This window comes from Rhodotorula toruloides (genome assembly GCF_000320785.1).
Source record: "Rhodotorula toruloides NP11 unplaced genomic scaffold Scaffold2, whole genome shotgun sequence".
Classification (NCBI taxonomy): Eukaryota; Fungi; Basidiomycota; class Microbotryomycetes; order Sporidiobolales; family Sporidiobolaceae; genus Rhodotorula; species Rhodotorula toruloides.
The window spans coordinates 985520-1001938 of NW_015622962.1; the positions used below are offsets into that span (position 1 = coordinate 985520).

General features: G+C 62.5%; 8 protein-coding genes across 8 annotated transcripts in view; 4 read left to right on the forward strand and 4 right to left on the reverse strand.

The window, feature by feature from the left end:
• RHTO_03075 (aryl-alcohol dehydrogenase) overlaps positions 1 to 1224 on the forward strand; it is a gene marked incomplete at both ends in the record, with an annotated part of 1587 nt that extends 363 nt beyond the window's left edge. The window contains 5 exons of the mRNA XM_016416747.1: positions 22 to 127; positions 182 to 510; positions 577 to 827; positions 951 to 1047; positions 1105 to 1224. Coding sequence (XP_016276466.1) covers positions 22 to 127; positions 182 to 510; positions 577 to 827; positions 951 to 1047; positions 1105 to 1224 — 903 coding nt within the window. The remainder of the gene's footprint in view (positions 1 to 21; positions 128 to 181; positions 511 to 576; positions 828 to 950; positions 1048 to 1104) is intronic.
• A 144-nt stretch (positions 1225 to 1368) lies between these two features.
• RHTO_03076 (Homeodomain-like protein) lies at positions 1369 to 4932 on the reverse strand (the record flags this gene model as incomplete). The annotated part of the gene is made up of 6 exons (XM_016416748.1): positions 1369 to 2947; positions 3000 to 3445; positions 3509 to 4072; positions 4127 to 4687; positions 4751 to 4859; positions 4919 to 4932. The coding sequence occupies 6 exons, from the start codon at positions 4930 to 4932 to the stop codon at positions 1369 to 1371; spliced, it is 3273 nt and encodes a 1090-aa protein (XP_016276467.1).
• Positions 4933 to 5079: 147 nt separating this feature from the next.
• On the forward strand, positions 5080 to 7785 carry RHTO_03077 (Shugoshin; the record flags this gene model as incomplete). The annotated part of the gene is made up of 8 exons (XM_016416749.1): positions 5080 to 5161; positions 5222 to 5282; positions 5343 to 5547; positions 5608 to 5728; positions 5827 to 6052; positions 6105 to 7099; positions 7161 to 7251; positions 7317 to 7785. 8 exons carry the CDS (start codon positions 5080 to 5082, stop codon positions 7783 to 7785), a joined length of 2250 nt encoding a protein of 749 aa, XP_016276468.1.
• A 226-nt stretch (positions 7786 to 8011) lies between these two features.
• RHTO_03078 (protein of unknown function DUF1691) lies at positions 8012 to 9067 on the forward strand (the record flags this gene model as incomplete). The annotated part of the gene is made up of 1 exon (XM_016416750.1): positions 8012 to 9067. One exon carries the CDS (start codon positions 8012 to 8014, stop codon positions 9065 to 9067), a length of 1056 nt encoding a protein of 351 aa, XP_016276469.1.
• Positions 9068 to 9210: 143 nt separating this feature from the next.
• On the forward strand, positions 9211 to 10667 carry RHTO_03079 (uncharacterized protein; the record flags this gene model as incomplete). Its single annotated transcript, XM_016416751.1, has 2 exons — positions 9211 to 9799; positions 9952 to 10667. 2 exons carry the CDS (start codon positions 9211 to 9213, stop codon positions 10665 to 10667), a joined length of 1305 nt encoding a protein of 434 aa, XP_016276470.1.
• Positions 10668 to 11454: 787 nt separating this feature from the next.
• RHTO_03080 (replication factor A2) lies at positions 11455 to 12734 on the reverse strand (the record flags this gene model as incomplete). The annotated part of the gene is made up of 8 exons (XM_016416752.1): positions 11455 to 11476; positions 11540 to 11844; positions 11906 to 12062; positions 12126 to 12189; positions 12248 to 12323; positions 12403 to 12510; positions 12574 to 12644; positions 12731 to 12734. The coding sequence occupies 8 exons, from the start codon at positions 12732 to 12734 to the stop codon at positions 11455 to 11457; spliced, it is 807 nt and encodes a 268-aa protein (XP_016276471.1).
• A 442-nt stretch (positions 12735 to 13176) lies between these two features.
• Positions 13177 to 13868, reverse strand: RHTO_03081 (40S ribosomal protein s30; the record flags this gene model as incomplete). The annotated part of the gene is made up of 4 exons (XM_016416753.1): positions 13177 to 13214; positions 13284 to 13308; positions 13372 to 13507; positions 13867 to 13868. Coding segments are annotated over 4 exons (201 nt in total).
• A 287-nt stretch (positions 13869 to 14155) lies between these two features.
• RHTO_03082 (mini-chromosome maintenance complex-binding protein) lies at positions 14156 to 16411 on the reverse strand (the record flags this gene model as incomplete). Its single annotated transcript, XM_016416754.1, has 12 exons — positions 14156 to 14273; positions 14338 to 14432; positions 14494 to 14640; positions 14697 to 14830; positions 14891 to 15168; positions 15221 to 15454; positions 15508 to 15581; positions 15635 to 15750; positions 15809 to 15833; positions 15892 to 15972; positions 16032 to 16205; positions 16265 to 16411. The coding sequence occupies 12 exons, from the start codon at positions 16409 to 16411 to the stop codon at positions 14156 to 14158; spliced, it is 1623 nt and encodes a 540-aa protein (XP_016276473.1).
• Positions 16412 to 16419: the final 8 nt, after the last annotated feature.

Genomic DNA, 16419 nt, shown 5'->3' on the forward strand with positions numbered 1-16419 from the left:
GGCTAATCTGCGCTTCTGCAGCTCGGTATCAACACGTGGGACACGGCAGATGTCTACAGCAACGGCGAGTCGGAACGCCTTTGCGGCCAGGCGCTTAAGAAGTATAAGATTCCGCGCGAGAAAGTCGGTGAGTGCTGCGATTCCGCGGCGCGAGACTCTCCACTGATAAGTTATTTTGCAGTCATTTTGACGAAGTGCTTCATGACGGTCGCGGACGACCCGAACCTTCACCCTAGCAAGCTTGCGAACCCGGACCAGAAGGGCTACGTCAACAACCACGGCCTGTCGCGCAAGCACATCTTCGCCGCCGTCGACGCCAGTCTGGAGCGTCTCGGTGTCGACTACATCGACGTCCTCCAATGCCACCGCTTCGACCCGGAAACGCCGATTGAGGAGACGATGGACGCCTTGCACGACATCGTCAAGAGCGGCAAGGTCCGCTACATCGGCATGAGCTCCTGCTGGGCATGGCAGTTCCACCAGATGCAGGCGTACGCCAAGAGCAGGAACGTGAGTGCGAAAGAGCCTCGCCAGGATTTTGTCGGTGGGCTGACGCTTTCCTGCGCTTCTCGACAGCAAACAATGTTTATCTCGATGCAAGACTTCTACACTGCCGTCTACCGCGAGGAGGAGCGCGAGATGTTCCCGACTTGCAAGGTCTTCGGCACCGGCATCCTCCCCTGGTCGCCCCTCGCCCGCGGCTACCTCACCCGCCCGTGGCGCGACCAAGATTCGACGAACCGCGCAAAGAGCGACCCCAACTTTGCCAAGTTCGTTGGTCTCGGCAACAAGCTTGAGGAGGAGATGCTGCAGAAGATCAACGAGGCGTACGTCCGCTTGTTCGACGAGAAGCTCTCTTGCGCACCAGCTTAACCGTTTTGCTCCCCCCTTCTTCCATGTCCCTCACGCTTCCTATCCCCTCATCGTATCCGTACCGACCTGAATGACAGCGTCGAGAAGGTGGCCAAGGACCGCGGCGTCTCGATGGCGCAGATCGCAACCGCCTGGGTCCTGAGCAACCCGCTCGTCACCGCACCCATCATCGGCGTGAGTTTCCCTCTCGCTGCTTATTCCCGCTCCCTGGCTGACATTTCTTCCCATCAGTCCACTCGCGTCGAGGCCATCCACGAAGCCGCAGCTGCAACGCACATCGAGCTGACGGAGGACGAGATCAAGGCTATCTCGGAGCCGTACCGTCCTCGCGGCATCCTTGGTCACCAGTAGACGAGCCGTTCTAGACGGCACCAATGAGGCGTTCGTAGTTTCGCAGAGATTTCAAGCCCAAGCAGTTCCCGACTCCTGACCTTCGCAAGCGACTCTGGACGAGCTGGTAGCCTTACAACTCCATTTGAGAACGATTGCAACTACTCAAGCAGAGTACCTGTCCCTCGCCAAATCCGACACCTGCTTCACACGCGCCTTGTTCAAGAACTGCCTTCTCCGCGCAACCGCTCCCTTGCCCTTCTTCTCCTCGATCCGTTTCCTCGCCGCCTCCGTCCCTTCGAGCACGATCTCGTCTTCCCTCATCGACCAGAGGTACCGCTCGACCGCCCGCTTCGCCTGCGTGTACTCGACTGAGCCTTCATCCGGCTTGAACGGCTCGGAGAAGAACGATGCGATCTCGCGAAAGGTCGTAAAGTCGTTCAGGGCGGAGAAACAGTAAAAAAGGTTACGAACGCGGTTGAACGAGAGGTGGTAGTCGGCCGCAATCGATTCGAGCACTTCCTTCAGCGGTGGACGGTCTCGAGCTGAGGAAGCGGGTGGGGCGGGCGCTGCGACCGGTGCAGGGGTAGACCGAGCGGGCTGTACGGGCGCCGCGGCGAGTTGAGTGGACGCCGGTGCAGCTGCTGGCGCTGGAGAGCCGGCCACCGAAGGAGTCGATGCGGCGAGAGAGGCGCGAGGGATCCGGCGGCGTGTCGTCGGCGTCGCTTCAGCGGCACCTTGGAGAGGGCCAGACAGTGGCGCGGCCGGGAGGCGACGCGGCTGGACTAGCTCCTGATTGACGGCCGAAGGAGAGGGGAGGCGCTGCAGCTTCTTTCCCGACCCGCGCATACCGTGCTCCGCTGTCGAGCCTGGTGCCAAAGCGTCCGAGAGGCTATGGCCGACGGGCTGCTGTGCGCGCGGAAGCTGTGGACTGGGCGGGAACGCGAAGGGTTGGCGGGCTGGCGGCGAAGGAGGCTGCTCGATTTTCGCCTCCTCGACCGTCTCGACCGTCTCCTCGACGACGACGGTCTCTTGGAGCTGGCCGACCTCCGGCGCCACGGCGGGTCCGGTTTCGCGCTCCCTTGGACCTGGCTCCTGATCGTTCAGTCGAGGGGCGGTGAAGCCCTGCTGCAGCATGGCCACCTGCGCATGCAAGTCCTCGATGAAGCCCGCCTCAGCGGCGTCGAGCTGATTCCACACTGGCGCTTCGTCGTCATCGGAGTAGTCGGAGTCGCCGGTCTCGCCGAGCGCTTCGTCAATACAAACCGCGAGCTCCGCTTCGGTGTAGGCCTGCGGCTCGCCGGCTAAGCCCAACTCTTCTTCCTCCGCCTTGATCTGCCGTGCGAGTTCGCGGTCGAGGTCGCGGTCGTCCTCGTCCTCCTCGACATAGTCGTACTCTCGCCCTTCGTCGCCTTGAAGGAATGGCGAGGGCATCACCGAGTACTGGGAGAGCCGGGGCAGGGCGAGTGAGCTCGGAACGGATTCGAGCTGCTCCTGATACACCTCCGCATGGTCGAGAGTCTCCTCGAGAGCAGCGGAAGGCTGCTGGTTACTCGCCGCGGGAGCCTCGTCGACGTGAGCGGAAGCCGCAGCTTCGACTGCGCCTTGCGCTGCCGTGGCGAGTCCGAGTCCGGCGGCGTGTTCGGCGGCTTCCACCGCTCGGGCAGGACGGGTTGCAGATCCTGGCGGCGATGGTCGAGGCGTAGCAAGCTTGACACGTTCGGCGACCGCGGGTGTGTTTACCCTGGAACAGCAAGGTCAGTCGAGCCGAGACAGAGCGATAGGTGGGTACGCACGTCTTGTGGTCGCGGGCAGCCTGCCCCTCCGTTTCGACCTGCTTCTCCCGCCATCCTTGCATCTCGGCCTTCCTCTTCGCCGCTGCCGCCGCCTCAGCCTCGCGGCGCAACCGTTCTTCCTCTTCCGCCTCGCGCTCCAGTCGTTCCTGCTCCTCCGCCTCGCGATCAAGACGCTCCTGCTCCTCGGTCTCGCGCGCTATCCGCTCCTGCTCCGCGCGCATCTCCGCCTGCCGCGCCTCCTCGTCCCTCTTCTTCCGCCGTTCCGCCTCTTCCTCCTCGCGCCTCCAAGCTTCCTCCGCCTCAGCCGCTCGCTTCTCCTCCTCTAGCTCGGCCTTCCTCTGTCGCGCCTTCTCGGCGATACGGATCTTGTCGGTGACGCGGAGGAGGAAGCCGCTCATGTCGGACGAGAAGCGGGCTTGCCAGGACGAGGCGGGATGGGCGGGTTGCTGCGTTGATATGCGGCGTCAGCGGACAATCTCAGACAGCGAGGGGCGAAGGACGGGACTCACCACGCGAGCAAGCTCCTTCCACACGAAAGCCTGGTCGCGGTTGTTCATCATGCCGCTCGCGAGATGCTGGACCAGGCGGGCGTCGTCCTCTTCCGTGAACGGCGGTTCGACCTGGCCGTTCGTTGCGACTTTCTGAGGAGACGCAGTCGTGCTCGAGCGACCCTTCGAGCTGCTTTTGATCTTCGCTGCGGCTGACTTGGCGCCGGCGTCAGACGACGAGGCGGATGAAGGCTCGTCGGCTGCCGGTCTTGACGCCGGTCGTTTCGAAGGTGCCGAGTTGAAAGAAGCCTGCGAGAGTCGACCTTGACCGTTGCGGGGCTGTGACTCAACGTCGCGCGCCTTACCCTTGCCCTTGTCCCGTCGACGTCGCTCCTTCTCGTCCTCGTCCACCGTCGCCTCATCCTCGTCGACGTCCATGTCGATCGTCGCAGGCTTCGACTTCTCGGCCTTCTTTTCCTCGGCTTTGCGCTTCAACCCTTTGCGCAGCTTCTTGAGGGCTTTGTCAGCGGCAGCGCGGTTATTCGAATGATACGTCTGCCACGACGCAGCGGTATGGGCGGGACACTGCGTGCGAGCGGGTGAGCAAACGTGGTCGCAAGGCGAACGAGGTAGACGAACCTCTTGCTCAAGCTTCTGGTACATCCGTTGCCGTGTCCACTCGTTGCGGTGCGCCTTGTCGAGCATGATGACGAGCGTCTCGAAATCGTCATCGTCGAACGCAACGCGCTTCTTCGGCTTCTTGCGATACGAACGCTCATCGGCGGAAGAGTCGTCGGAGGAGGAAATTGGCGAGCGAGATCGCTTCTTCTTTGGCGGCGCCTCAGCGGGTTTGGGAGATGGTCCGGCAGAGGTTGGACGAGCTTTTGACGAGGAGGCGTTGGGCGGAAGGTCATCAACCACGACGTTCTCCTCATCCAGCTGATCTTCCTCCACCTCCTCTTCTTCCTCCTCTGCGTCTGCTTCTTCGTCCTCCCGCGCGACAGCCTTCCCTTTTCCCTTTCCATCGCGCTGCGCCACGCCATTCGAGCCGCTCGCTTGGGGCGGTTCCGCCGCCCGCTTCTTCGCGTCCTCCTTCTCGCGCTGCCTTTGCCTCTTGATTCGCTCAATCCGCCTGTCGATGTCCTCCCGCCCCGTCTTCCTGTAGTGCGTGTGCCATGATTGGTCGCTGTGGTGCGGATACTGTCAAGCGAGAGAGGTCAACTTCGAGGCTAAACGGCGAGACGAGATACTTGCCCGACTCACGCGTTTGGCGAACTCCTTGAAAGTGCCAAGTGCCGCGCGCTTGTGTGCGGGTATCTTGGACAGGAACTCGGCGAGCAGCTGCTTGTCCTCCTGGGTGAACGCGTTGCGACTGTGCGGGAGCGGTAGGTGAGAAGGGCGCGGCGCGCGAGAGCGTGGGAGCAAGCGCACGCGTCTGCAGACATTGCTGTGAACCCTATCGAGCCTAGCAGAGCAGTCCAGCAGCAGTCCTAGCGGCGTAGCGGTTGTGGTCAACGGTCAACCCGAGTGTTTGACATCTCTCACGACGACGACAACCCTCGACTCGCTCTCACGGGCTCTGGTAGGCCAGGATGACGACCACGCGCAGGCTATCGGGTCTGCAGGGTGGCAGCCACCAGCAGACATCGCTCATGCTCGACTCGTACGAAGCCTGTGCGTCTCATCCCCGCCTCACTCAACGACGAGGCTGCTCACCGCTCACACACCGCGCAGTCAAGCGCAAGCACCTCGCACAGAACAAGGAGATCATACAGAAGAACTCGGAGCTGCACAAGTGCGTCCTCGCGGTGTTGTCGTCGAGTTGTCGCCCGCTGAACTTTCCCATCGCTTGCAGGGCAAACGCAGACTTGCAGCGCCAGATCTCGCTCATGCGGGCCGAGCGCCTCTCGCTCAAGGGCACACAGTTCCAGCTCGAGTGCGAGAACGCTGCGCTGCGGGACAAGTTGGACCGGTCCGAGGACAGGGAGCGACGGTTGATTGACGAGCGAGATAGGCTCAAGCGGAAGGGCGGAGGCGTGCTGGACGATGGACAGCTCGAGGTACGCTCGAGCACGCTTCACTTAGAGCGCAGACGAGAGCGCTGACGGTTCCGCCGGCAGGCTATGCAACGACTACTCGCCCAAACCATCGCTCACCTCCAGGCTTTCGGCCTCATGCTCCCTTCCTCCGCCTCCCTTGCCGCTTCCCCTGCGCAGTCGAACACATCCTTCACCGCCCCCGGTGAGCTGCGCACCCTCGAATGCAGAAGGGAAAAGCTCGGAGAGACTGACCTCTCGATTGAACAACAGAATCGCCCCTTGCCTCTACATCTGCCGCAGGTCCCGCCGCCTCCGTCGTTCGCGACAGTGGCGACAATACTTCTGCCGACCCTTCTACCGTGACGACCCGTCGCCGCTCTCTCGCAGCCGCTCGTGCTGCTCGTCCGTCCATGACCGCTCCTCCCGACCTCAGCAACATCACCGAAGGCGAGGGCAGTGCCGAGGAGGAAGATTCCGCCGACCACTTGCGGAGATCGCTGGAGTGGCGAGAACCGATACTTGCGCAGTGCGTTCCGTTCAGCCTGTTTGTCAGACGTGGGCTGACCCAAGCTCCCCAGGATGACTTCGGCTGCGTCTGCTGCTGCGTCTGCTGCAACCTCTCGCCGCTCGCCTTCGCCTACTCCGCCTCCTTCTCCGCCCCGACCTGGCCCCTCCACCTCTGCCTCGACATCCGCTTCCACATCCTCGTCGACCCTCACCCGGCCGCCCTCTCGCGCACCCCGCGCCCCGCCTAAAGCTCCCTCCTCAACATCTCACGAAGCCCTCTCGGCCTCGCTCGTCTCGGACGGCGACGAAGGCAAACAATCGCGCAAGAGGCGGAGCGAGCGACGAGTTTCGGGGATGGTCAGGCCTCGACTTGGAGTGCTTGAAGGTCAGGAAGGAGAGGGGTATGATATGCGCGAGGAGAAGGAGGATGAGGCGGAGGAGAAGCAGGAGGAGGAGGACGAGGACGAGTGGGTCCCGCCGACGAGACCTCCGGCGGCGGCGAAGGGCAAGAGACGAGCATCGACTATCGGTCTTGAACCGGCTGCCGCTGAAGCGCCGATGCCGTCGTCGAGATCGACCCGGGCGCGAGGCGCGTCTGTCTCGCCAGCACCGGAGGATCCTCAACCGGTCGCTGTTCAGCCGGGACCATCGACATCTCGCCCCGCGCTTAGGGAGATCCAGTCACCCCCGCCCTCGATGTCGACTGCGCCCGTCACTGCCACCAAACCAGCGAAGAGGGCAGTTGTCGAGCAACTTCAGCCTCGCCAGCCGCGCAAGACATCAACTGCACCGTCCGCGTCCACAAAGTCCGCTACGGATGTCGCAGAGAAGGAGGACGGACGGGGCGCGGCGTTGCTCAAGGCGAAGAAGGACGCTGTGCGGAATCAGCGGGCCAAGCAGGCGGAGGAGGAGCAGGAGCGGTCGGAAGCGCAGGATGGCGCGAACGACGAAGAGGAGGCGGAGGACCGGAGCGGGTCTGTGGCCGAGGAAACGGTGTCAGGTCCACGATCGAGGAAGGCGCCAAAGAAGGTCGAGGAGCTAGAGGTGCTGTCGGAGGAGGGCGCGAGTGAGTCGCTTTCCTTCTTTCTCGCTTTCACCATCGTGTGCGCTGACAATTCTCTCGACAGACCTGCAACCGAACGAGCAGGACGAAGAGCCGGCTGCCGGTGGTCGTCGCGCTCGCAAGTCGGTCAACTATGCGTTGCCGAAGCTCAATACGTGCGTCGAACACAGCTGCTCGCCTCCCCTTTGTGGTACTGACTCGCCGCCTCTGTCATCCGCAGCAAGATGCGCCGACCTGCGGACTACGTTCCCGTAACCAAGCCTTCGACCACAAACAAGCCTCGGAAGTCGACCAAGTCCGGCGGCCTCGTACCCTCGTCGGTCAGCTCGGCGCCCGTCTCGACTGCCTCGACAGAGTACGACGCCGACGATACCCCTGCTCCTCGTACGGCTTCATTGGCCGGCAAGAAACCCGCTGCTTCCACGTCCGACGAGTCCGACGCGGAAGAAGCGGTCGTCGTCTCGCGCTCGACTCGCACTTTCGACGCCAGCACGAGCAGCGAAGACGAGTGGAATGAGCAGCAGTTCTTGCGGCGGTCGTCGATCGTCCCTTCGGCGTCTTCGTCTCGCTCGCAAGCGGGCCAGGATCTCGAGGAGCGGCGGCGGCAGCGACAGGCGCAGAAGGAGCAGCTGACTAGACTGGGTGGATCAGGGAACGTCGGCGGAAGGAGACACTCGGTTGCGGTCTGAGGAGGAACAAGGACGAGGAGGTTGGGAATGTCGGATCGCGTTCGTTCTTCTTGGGCTCGTCAGTCTGCGTTCTTATCGTTGTATTGATGCTGCGAATCAATCCGAGCGACTTCTGGCGAGAGTTGGCGAGGTCGCTCTCATCAGCCAACAAAGGCGGGACCTGTCTCCCGCACTTCACACGCTCCGCACAGATCGCGGTCGACGCTGTCCAGACGAGACGACAGCCATGAGCAAGTCACCCTCCGCGGCGACCGCGCTAGCGTATCCAGTCACTCTTCGCCTCGTTGGCTCCCTCTCGCCCATTCTCCGCATCGCACAGAACGCCTCGGCCGCGACGTTCTCGATCTTTGCCATCGTACACCTCGCTGCACCGCTCTCGGCGCTCCTCCCAAGCCGGCCACAGTACCTCACGAGTGCCGAGAACCGGGCGAACGGGTTCGCATTGCTCGGGAGGGAGGTGTACCAGGGAGAATGGAGCGAGCCCGTTCTGGTGTGGGGGAGCTTGACGGCGCACGTCGTGAGCGGTATTGCGCTGCGCTGGCTCAAGGTGGTCGAGCGGGTTGAGCGGAGGAAGGTCCGCAAGGAGGAGGCGAAGCGAAAGGCGCGAGAGATGGCGACTATCAGGCCGGGCGAGGTCGAGGACGAGTTGCCGACGATGACCAAGGCGACAGAAGTGGAGAAGAACCTGGTAGAGGACGAAGTCGAGGAGCTCGAGGCGGAACTTGTCGCGACCACGACAAACGACGAGGAACTCGTCGTTCCCGCCAGCGTTTCTCCAGCTCCCCTCGTCCCTTTGCCCAACTTCCACCAAGCCATGGGTTACGCCCTCATCCCCTTCGTCGCCCACCACGCCTGGTTGCACCGCCTACTCCCGTCTTCGCCTCTTCCCCCAATCTTTGCCCTCTCGCCCAGCTTCTTCAACTACAGCTTCACCGCCTTCTCTCTCCGCCACGACTCGCCTCTCCTGAAGTACGGCTCTGCCGTATGCTACGCCGCCGTCGTCGGACTCGGCACATACCACGGCCTCGTCGGCTGGCGGATCCTCTTCGACCCGACTGCGCCTCGCTCGCTCAGACCCAGCAGGCGCCGCCCGGGTGGGAAGGACCGTCGTGTGCTCCACGGAAGGGAGTGGCAAGCTGCGTGGATTACGCTGGTCGCTGGCGTGAGCGTAGGCGCCGCAAGGATCGCGGGCTACCTTGGCGGTGAGAGGACGGTTAAGGTGCCAGACTTTGTGGCCAAGCGGATGGACTTTGTCCTGCGGCGGGGCTTTGCGCAGGCATAGAAGTGCTCAGTTATCCCCTTGTATCCATTCATGCGAGCGGGAGAGGTGGCGAACTTGCTCGCACTCACCCTCTTCCTCTCTCCATTCACTCTCGTTTGTTCGCTTCGCTTGGTTCGCCTCGCTCGCATGCTCAGCTGGCTCTGATGACTTCTCTTACCGCCCCTCGCTCGTCCTGGCCGCTCCAGTCCGACGCGGCGTCCAGCATCTCTGCCTCGCTCACCGAGACCGCTCCTTCCTCGCCTCGCACGCCCACTCGCCCGACCATCTCTGCGCCACGACCGAGGCGCGTACAACTCGTTGCACCTGTCCTCGAAGACCGCCCGATCAGCCAAGTGGCGAGCGATGGCGGCGACGACTCGCCTCCGAGGAGGACCTTGGACGGGAGCGCGAAGGCTCGAGCACGTCTGTCGCCAGACGGGCAGGACGGATGGGCGATGTACAGTGCAGGTCGCAGCGATGCCGGCGCGACGCTCAGCCCATCCCCGTTGCGCTGGACGAGCTCGTCGGGCGCCTCTTCCCTCGGTACAGTCGTCTACGAAGATTGGCCCGTCCCGGCGACTTCGGTCCCTCGTCTTCTTTTCTCGCCACCTCCGCGACAGACTCACGATGCTATAGAGACCGCTCCGAAGCCAGTGCAGCCCGTCTCGGTCGGAGTCGAGGCGGAGGAGGAGCGTTTCGAGCGGTGTGGAAAGCGCTGGTCGCTCTACACGACCGAGAACGTCGAGCGGCTTCGTAGGTCCCTCTCACTGCCATCCTGCAGAGCGAGGCTGACGCCGGGTCTGCCAGGAGAAGAGGAGGACGGCGCACTGCTCGTTTGGCTTGACTTTCCTTCATCTGCGTCCTATACGTTGCGATTAGAGGTGTCGCTGACGAGTTCCGCGAAGTGCCCGACGACGTCTTTGCATCGACTCTCCGACCGACCGCAACGCAGCGAGCACGGTTGAGCCGCCCTCAGGGTCTCTACCTCACTCCGCCCTCGAGGCAGACGCCGCTCACCTCGCCTGTCTCTCTCGCTTCCGCGCGCGCCATCGACGCCAGCGTTACCCAAGACGACTTTGCCTTTCTTCCGACATCGCCTGTTGCGCCCGACAGGACTTTCACTCCGTCGCCCGTCGAAACCGGCTGCGCACTCCTGCACGTCCTGCCCTGGCGCAAGCGTCGACGTGCAGCCTCTTCTCCTTCTTCCGACGTGTCTCATGCGCCAGTCGCGCGATCTCCGCCTGAACTCGCACACCTATCGATCTCTCGCACGACCTCGCCAGGCTTCCTCGCCCTCCTCGGCCGCTCACCTCCCGTCCCCGAATTCGAGCTCGTCGCTCGTCCTTCTCCTGTCGCTGGTTCTTTCGACGGCGAGAACGTCCCGCTCGGCCCGCAGGGGTACAGGCGAGTCGTCGTCCCTCGACCCAACGTCAAGCCCGGCAGGCAACCTCACGATTTGTCGCCTCCGCCTGGGCCGCCTTCTCCTCGTCGCCCCCCTCTTCGCTCGACACCGATGGAAGCCACGCCTGCTCGCGACGATGGAGAGCCAGAGGTCGTCGAGGCGAGCACTTCGCGGCGGGACAAGGGGAAAGGACGAGCGGTCGGCTGGGCTCTCGGTTGACGATACGGTTTCATCCAAGACATTCACCTTCGTAGACGATTTGCGCCAACGTGTATGCTTGTTCAGCGGTCCTATAGCGCCCAAGAGAGCGAGAGAGGCGCACGACCTTCCCAAACGTCGAGCGAAGCTTGCGCTGTTCATTCGTAACGCTCGCGGTTTCGCTACGCTTCTGCGCAGAACACGCCTTGTGGAAGGTACTGACAGCTAGGCCGAAGCGAATATGAAAGCGACAAGACGAGCAGTCGCTCTGTTGGGGCAGGCAAAGCGGCAAAAACGTCTTCTGAAGGGGTCGTTCGCCGTGGAAAACCCGATGCAAAGACGAAGCATCAACAGTCGCTTGCGACAAGGAAGAAGAAAGAGAGGTCGTCTCGCAGGTCACCGTCCAGCCCGGCGGCAAGGGTGAGCAGCCAGCGCCCCGTCCTGCTCGCTCGCCGCCCTTCCCGAGTACTGACGATAAGGTTCATCGCAATGCAGTCCAAAGGAACAAGCAGCCTGCAGGAAAGTCGGGCTAAACGGCCGTCGGTCCTCTCGTCTCTCTCTCGTCGGAGTATTCGAGGAGGAGAGGTGGTGGTGTCTGCGTGTGCAACGACGCGTTCGATAGCAGAGCGTGGGTCGTTCTGAGGAGCAGAAAAGCTCAGCTCGGCTAGGAAGCAGAAGTCGCAGCTCAAGAGAAAGGAGGAAGAGCAGCTCGCTGCCAGTCGCTGCAGACTGGAACCTGTCGACGAGTACAGGCGAGTATTGCAACTGCGATGGTGCGAAGCGGTACAGGAACAGATAACAATGGGACCTAGGAAGCGGTGGGAAGGACGCTGTGCGACGAAGAAAGCAAAGTCAGCTCGAGGACCGTTTGAGGGAAGGCTCGCCGAACTCACTGGTCGTCGTCGATGGTCTGGTACAGGTGCCCGTCGCCAACAAGCGTCTCGATGTCGTTCCTGATAGCCGACGGGTTCCCACCGATCGCCCTAATAACCGCATTGATGTTAACGCCCTCCTCTCCCGACTGTCCCGAGTTGACTTGCTGCGCGATGGTCGTCATGATAGTCCGCTGGCCCGGAGGCAAGTCGGCGTAGATGTCGTCGTGCGAGGTGGCAAGGCCGCCACCGCCAGCGTACGGGTTCGCGCCAGAGTCGTAGGTCGTGTGCGTGATTGCGTGCGTGCCGCCGGCGCCGCCGCCGGGCTGCGGCCGAGGGTATCGGTCAGTTCTCGCTCCTCTGGAAGATTGCATCGCGCGGACTCACGGGGCCCTCCGTGTAGTACTTGTGGACATAGATGCACTCGATCGGGTGGAAGAGGATCTCGTTGAAGTCCTCGATCGGGCGGACGCGGTTCGCGCTGACATGGCGCTTGTTGCTGAAGGTCTTCAGGGCGCCGATGATGCGGACGTAGGTGTTGAGTCTGCGTCGAAGGGGTGTGAGCTGGGAAAGAGCGGTGCTGGACTGGCGGAGGACGGTCACGCACTGGTACTCGTCCTGTGCCGTCTCCTCAGCGTTCGGGTCCTTCCACATGCGTGCGTCGATCTGGCCTACGAACAAGCAAGAGTATCAGCGTCTGAAGGTCGAAAGGCGGATTAGGGAGCTCACCAGTGCCGTCCTCGATCAGCATCGTCATCTGGGTCTGGGTGTGCGAGATGTTGCGAATGCAGGCGACGAGGGTGATCTGCGAACACGACGTGAACGCAGCATTAGCCGACTATTCATCGGGCGAACCCGAGGAAAGAGGCGGCTGCTGGACTCACGTCCTTCAGCTCGGCGTTGTCGACGTAGAACTCGGCCTCCGCGAATGCCTGTGTCGCGCTGTGAAGCTGGTGGATCGTGACGGGCCGCAGGGCAGACGTGCCGGAGCGCTACCGAGAGAACGGGTCAGCTTCAGGAGGAGGAGGGATGGGAGGGAGATGAACGAGGCACACCTTGCCGCCGCCCGGGCTCGACTGACTCCCTCCGCCCTGGGAGCCCATCATGAAGCCTCCTCCAGCGTAACCTGAGTACGAGGCGAGTTGTGAAGGCGAATGGAGATGGGAGATGTCAGTGCGGGCAGAACGACGGCGCAGGGGACTGGTGGCGCACTCATTGTAGCTCAGAGCGTGTCTTTCTGGATATACGTTGGCGGGGGACCAGCAGAAGCAGGCACAGCGATGAGCAGTTGAGACGAGGTGGTCAAGGTCAACTTCGTCCGCGACGAGGACGCGATGGCTTCCGCGACTTCGCCAGAGTCCTCCTTCGACACGCTTATGAACGGCTCGACAAGCAAGCTTTCGTAGAAACAGCGTCCAGCAGTGCCGCGAGACGAAACTGGGGAGAGGACGGCGTCTTTGACGCAAACGACCACTCTAATCATCTCTCGTCCTCTCGCAACACCCGCTGAAGGTCCGCAAGTTGTGCAGAGCTGATCACCGAGAGAAGGACGAGTCGAACGGCGTTGCACCGATCGGAAACGACCCACACAGACCGATCCACCGTCCTCCTCCTCGAATCGCTAAGTTCCGGTCGCCAAATTTCGAGGTCGAAAAGGCTTAGCCAGACTTTCCGGCAGGTTGCTTGTTTCGTTGCACTGCATCGCATTGTGCGCATGGTTAGCTTTCGGGCGGCGAGCGAGGAGGACGGGGCGCTGGCTGCTCACCCTTGCCGCCGGGCTGGACGGTGACCTGCGAGACGACAACACACGTCAACACACGGCTCCCGCTCGACCACAAAGACGGGCTACGCACGTTGACGAAGCGCGAGTTGTAGAGGTGGCGCTTCTTGGCACGGCCCGTGACCTTCTTCTTCTTCTCCTGGGGCTCGACCTTGGGGGTCTGCGACTTGACCTTACCGGCACGCGCAAGCGATCCGTGAACCTTTCCCCTATGTCCCACAACACCGTAGCAGCATAATTCGAGGTCGAAAAGAGCGCAGGCGAAAGGGGAGGGGAGGCGACATGGAGGCGACGACGGTCAGCTCGCACGGTCGGCGGAACGGAATGGGTGCTCATCTGGTGGCCCGTCCAACGACTGATTCCGCTCCTTCTGCACCAGTATGCCCACTCTGTCCTCCCCAGAACCACCCCAGTCGTGCGCCAGCCCCTCGAAACCCGCCCCGAGCAAACTCCCTCCTCGCCACCACCCCTGCCCGTCCTCCGTCCCTCGACCTCGCGCGCGGTCCGTTGCAGTTCCCAGCAGTCGACAGACGAGATCCAAGCGTGTATAGCGTGGAGCGAGACTTGCATTGTGGTGGACTTGAGCGAGGCTGAGGTTCAAGAGGGAGGAGGCGAGCTCTGCGCCGCGCAAAGTGAGCCCGGCCGCGACCCTCACCTCTCGCCAACAACGCTCTCCTCCCTCTAGCAGGCTATCTATACTGTCAAACAGCCGCGTACTATCACCGCTAGACGCCTGCGAAGCGAGCGAACCCGCAGCTGCTCTCCTCGCCCTTCTCTCTCCCCGTCTTCTCCTTCATCTCGATCGGCGTGTAGCGACACCGCGACTAGCGTTGCAGCCCTCGTACTGGTCCCACGACCTACTTATGCTGCTGAGGAACCGCCGGCATCCGCTCCTTCCGCCGGTCGTCCAGCTCGGCCGTCCGCATCCACGCCTCCCTGCTCAGCTCCTTCTCGCCATACGAGAGCGCCATCAACCTGCGCAGCGGGCGAGTCAGCACGACCGGCTTGGTGTGAACACGGTGGAGATGGAGAGACGCACCGCGCGGCCGTCATGCGGAAGAGGAGGTCGTCTTGCGACATCCCTTCTCCGCCATGCGACGCCTGCCGCCGCGCGACAAAGTCGCTTTGGATAACCTGCGAACGCCAACGCAGATGTCAAGACTGTTCAGCTCCACATGCAGACAGGCCGACGCACCTCGCTCATTCCTTCGGGGATGTCGAAAGTCGAGTACTTGGCCGTCGAGATGAACGAGCGGAACTGGTCGAGCTTGGCCTTGTCCGGCTGCGACGTGGATGCCTTTGAGTCCGTCGCCGCCGGCTTGACATAGACGACGCACTCCGCCTGTTCGCCACTTCATCAGCTGAAGCTTTCCCCGTGCGCGAGAAGTCCGAACGCACCGGCACGATTGCCTTGCCCTCGCTCAGCAAGATAAAGTTGAGGTCCGTCTCGAGCTCGAACGAGGAGAACGGGAACTCGTAGGAAAGCTTTTGCTGCGCGACGGTCGTTGCGACGTGTCGCAGATTCCGGACGCCTGTTCGCCGCGCGCCCTCAGTCAGTGTCGCGGGAGGGGAGGGCAGGGCGGGAGACGCACCGGTATCCTCGAGCTTCCCCTCGCCGATCCCTCGCAAGTCAACCACCACCGCCGTCCCACTCGCCAACTGCAACCTCCCACTCTCGAGGCTCTCGTCCCTGCTCCTCGGCGCAAGTCGATTGTTCTTGTCATTGAGCGAAGCGATGGACAAATCGAGGGTTGTGGAGGTGGGGACGAGCGAGGCGAGGGTCTGCGGGAGGGAGGTCGGGAAGGAGTCGGGGAGGGCGAGGTTCAGGGAGAGACTGCCGAGGGCCATGCCTGTCGCGTGGCGGGTGTGGCTGCCAGCAAACTTGTCAGCATCAATTGACGGAAGTGGTAACGGGCACGTACATTCGCGCGACGAGCGCAAGCAATACCCATTCGGCAGCATCCGAATCGCCGCCCAAGCTATCCGCAAGGTACGCGACCAGCTCTTTCCGCAGCGCTTCCCTCGCCTCCTTCTCGGTAGGAGCAGCGGGAAGTGCCGGCGTCGAAGCAGGACGAGTAAGGATGACGTGAAGAGCGGGGACGGTCGAAGTTGAGGAGGAGGTCGTCTCGCTCAGCTCGTCGAAGGCGTTGCGGAGGCTGCGAGCCAAGAGGTCAGCAATCCTGTCGCCCCTGAGAAGTGTTGGACTCACCTCGTCTCGCCCAACACGCCGACAAACTCGCAAACGACCGTCGTCTTGAGCGACTCGCCCGAATCTCCGTAGACCTGCGCAATCGACGTCAGCTGGGAGCGAGGACAGGCCGGAACGAAGTGCGCACTTTGGCGACCAGTCCGAAGTGCGGCTCGGCAGGGTTGGGGTTCTTGCTGGCGGCTGGGGCAGGAGCGGAAGAAGCGGAAGCACTGAGGGACAGGCGGTCGATGGAGGATTGGAGGTCTGCGCAATCGTCGTCAGCGGAAGCGATGGCAGGAGAACTTGGATGAATCGAACTCACCAGAAACGGAGGCGTTGTCGAGGTTCTGCAGGATCAGGACGGTTAGTATCGCCCTGCGCCTTGATTCCTTTCCCTGGACTCACCTCCTTCAGCCACTCCGTCTCGCCCGGTACGCTGACGACGTAGAACAGTTGTCGCTCCTTCAGCTTGCTGTAGTCTTCAGGCTGTCACGATCGAGGATGTCAGCTTTCCTCCTGGACAAGAACAACGAGAGACGACGCACGTTTCCGCCGATCCCTTCCTCCTCTGCGCCATACATGAAGATCTTGTCCCCCTCGCCGACAGCCTGGTAGAGCTCGCTACCCATCCCTGTGTCCTGAACCATCGCCCGGAAGCGAACGAGAGAGCTAGGAGGAGGGAGGGTCGACGGAGTGGACAAGGAAGTCAGCGCCGGGATCTGCGGGCGTGCGAGGCTGTCAGTCTGCACTCAATGGCGTGTGCAACGATCCAGTGCACCTGCTGTACGGCCTTGTCATCGCTGAGGAGTCGGGAGAACGTCTCCGCGACGCGCTTCTCGAAGCCGTCGAGGGACGGGTCTTCGGCGTGGAGGCGCTGCACGAGCTCGGCAGGGCGCTTGAGAGCGAGGTCGAGGTCTGCCAGCATGGTGTACG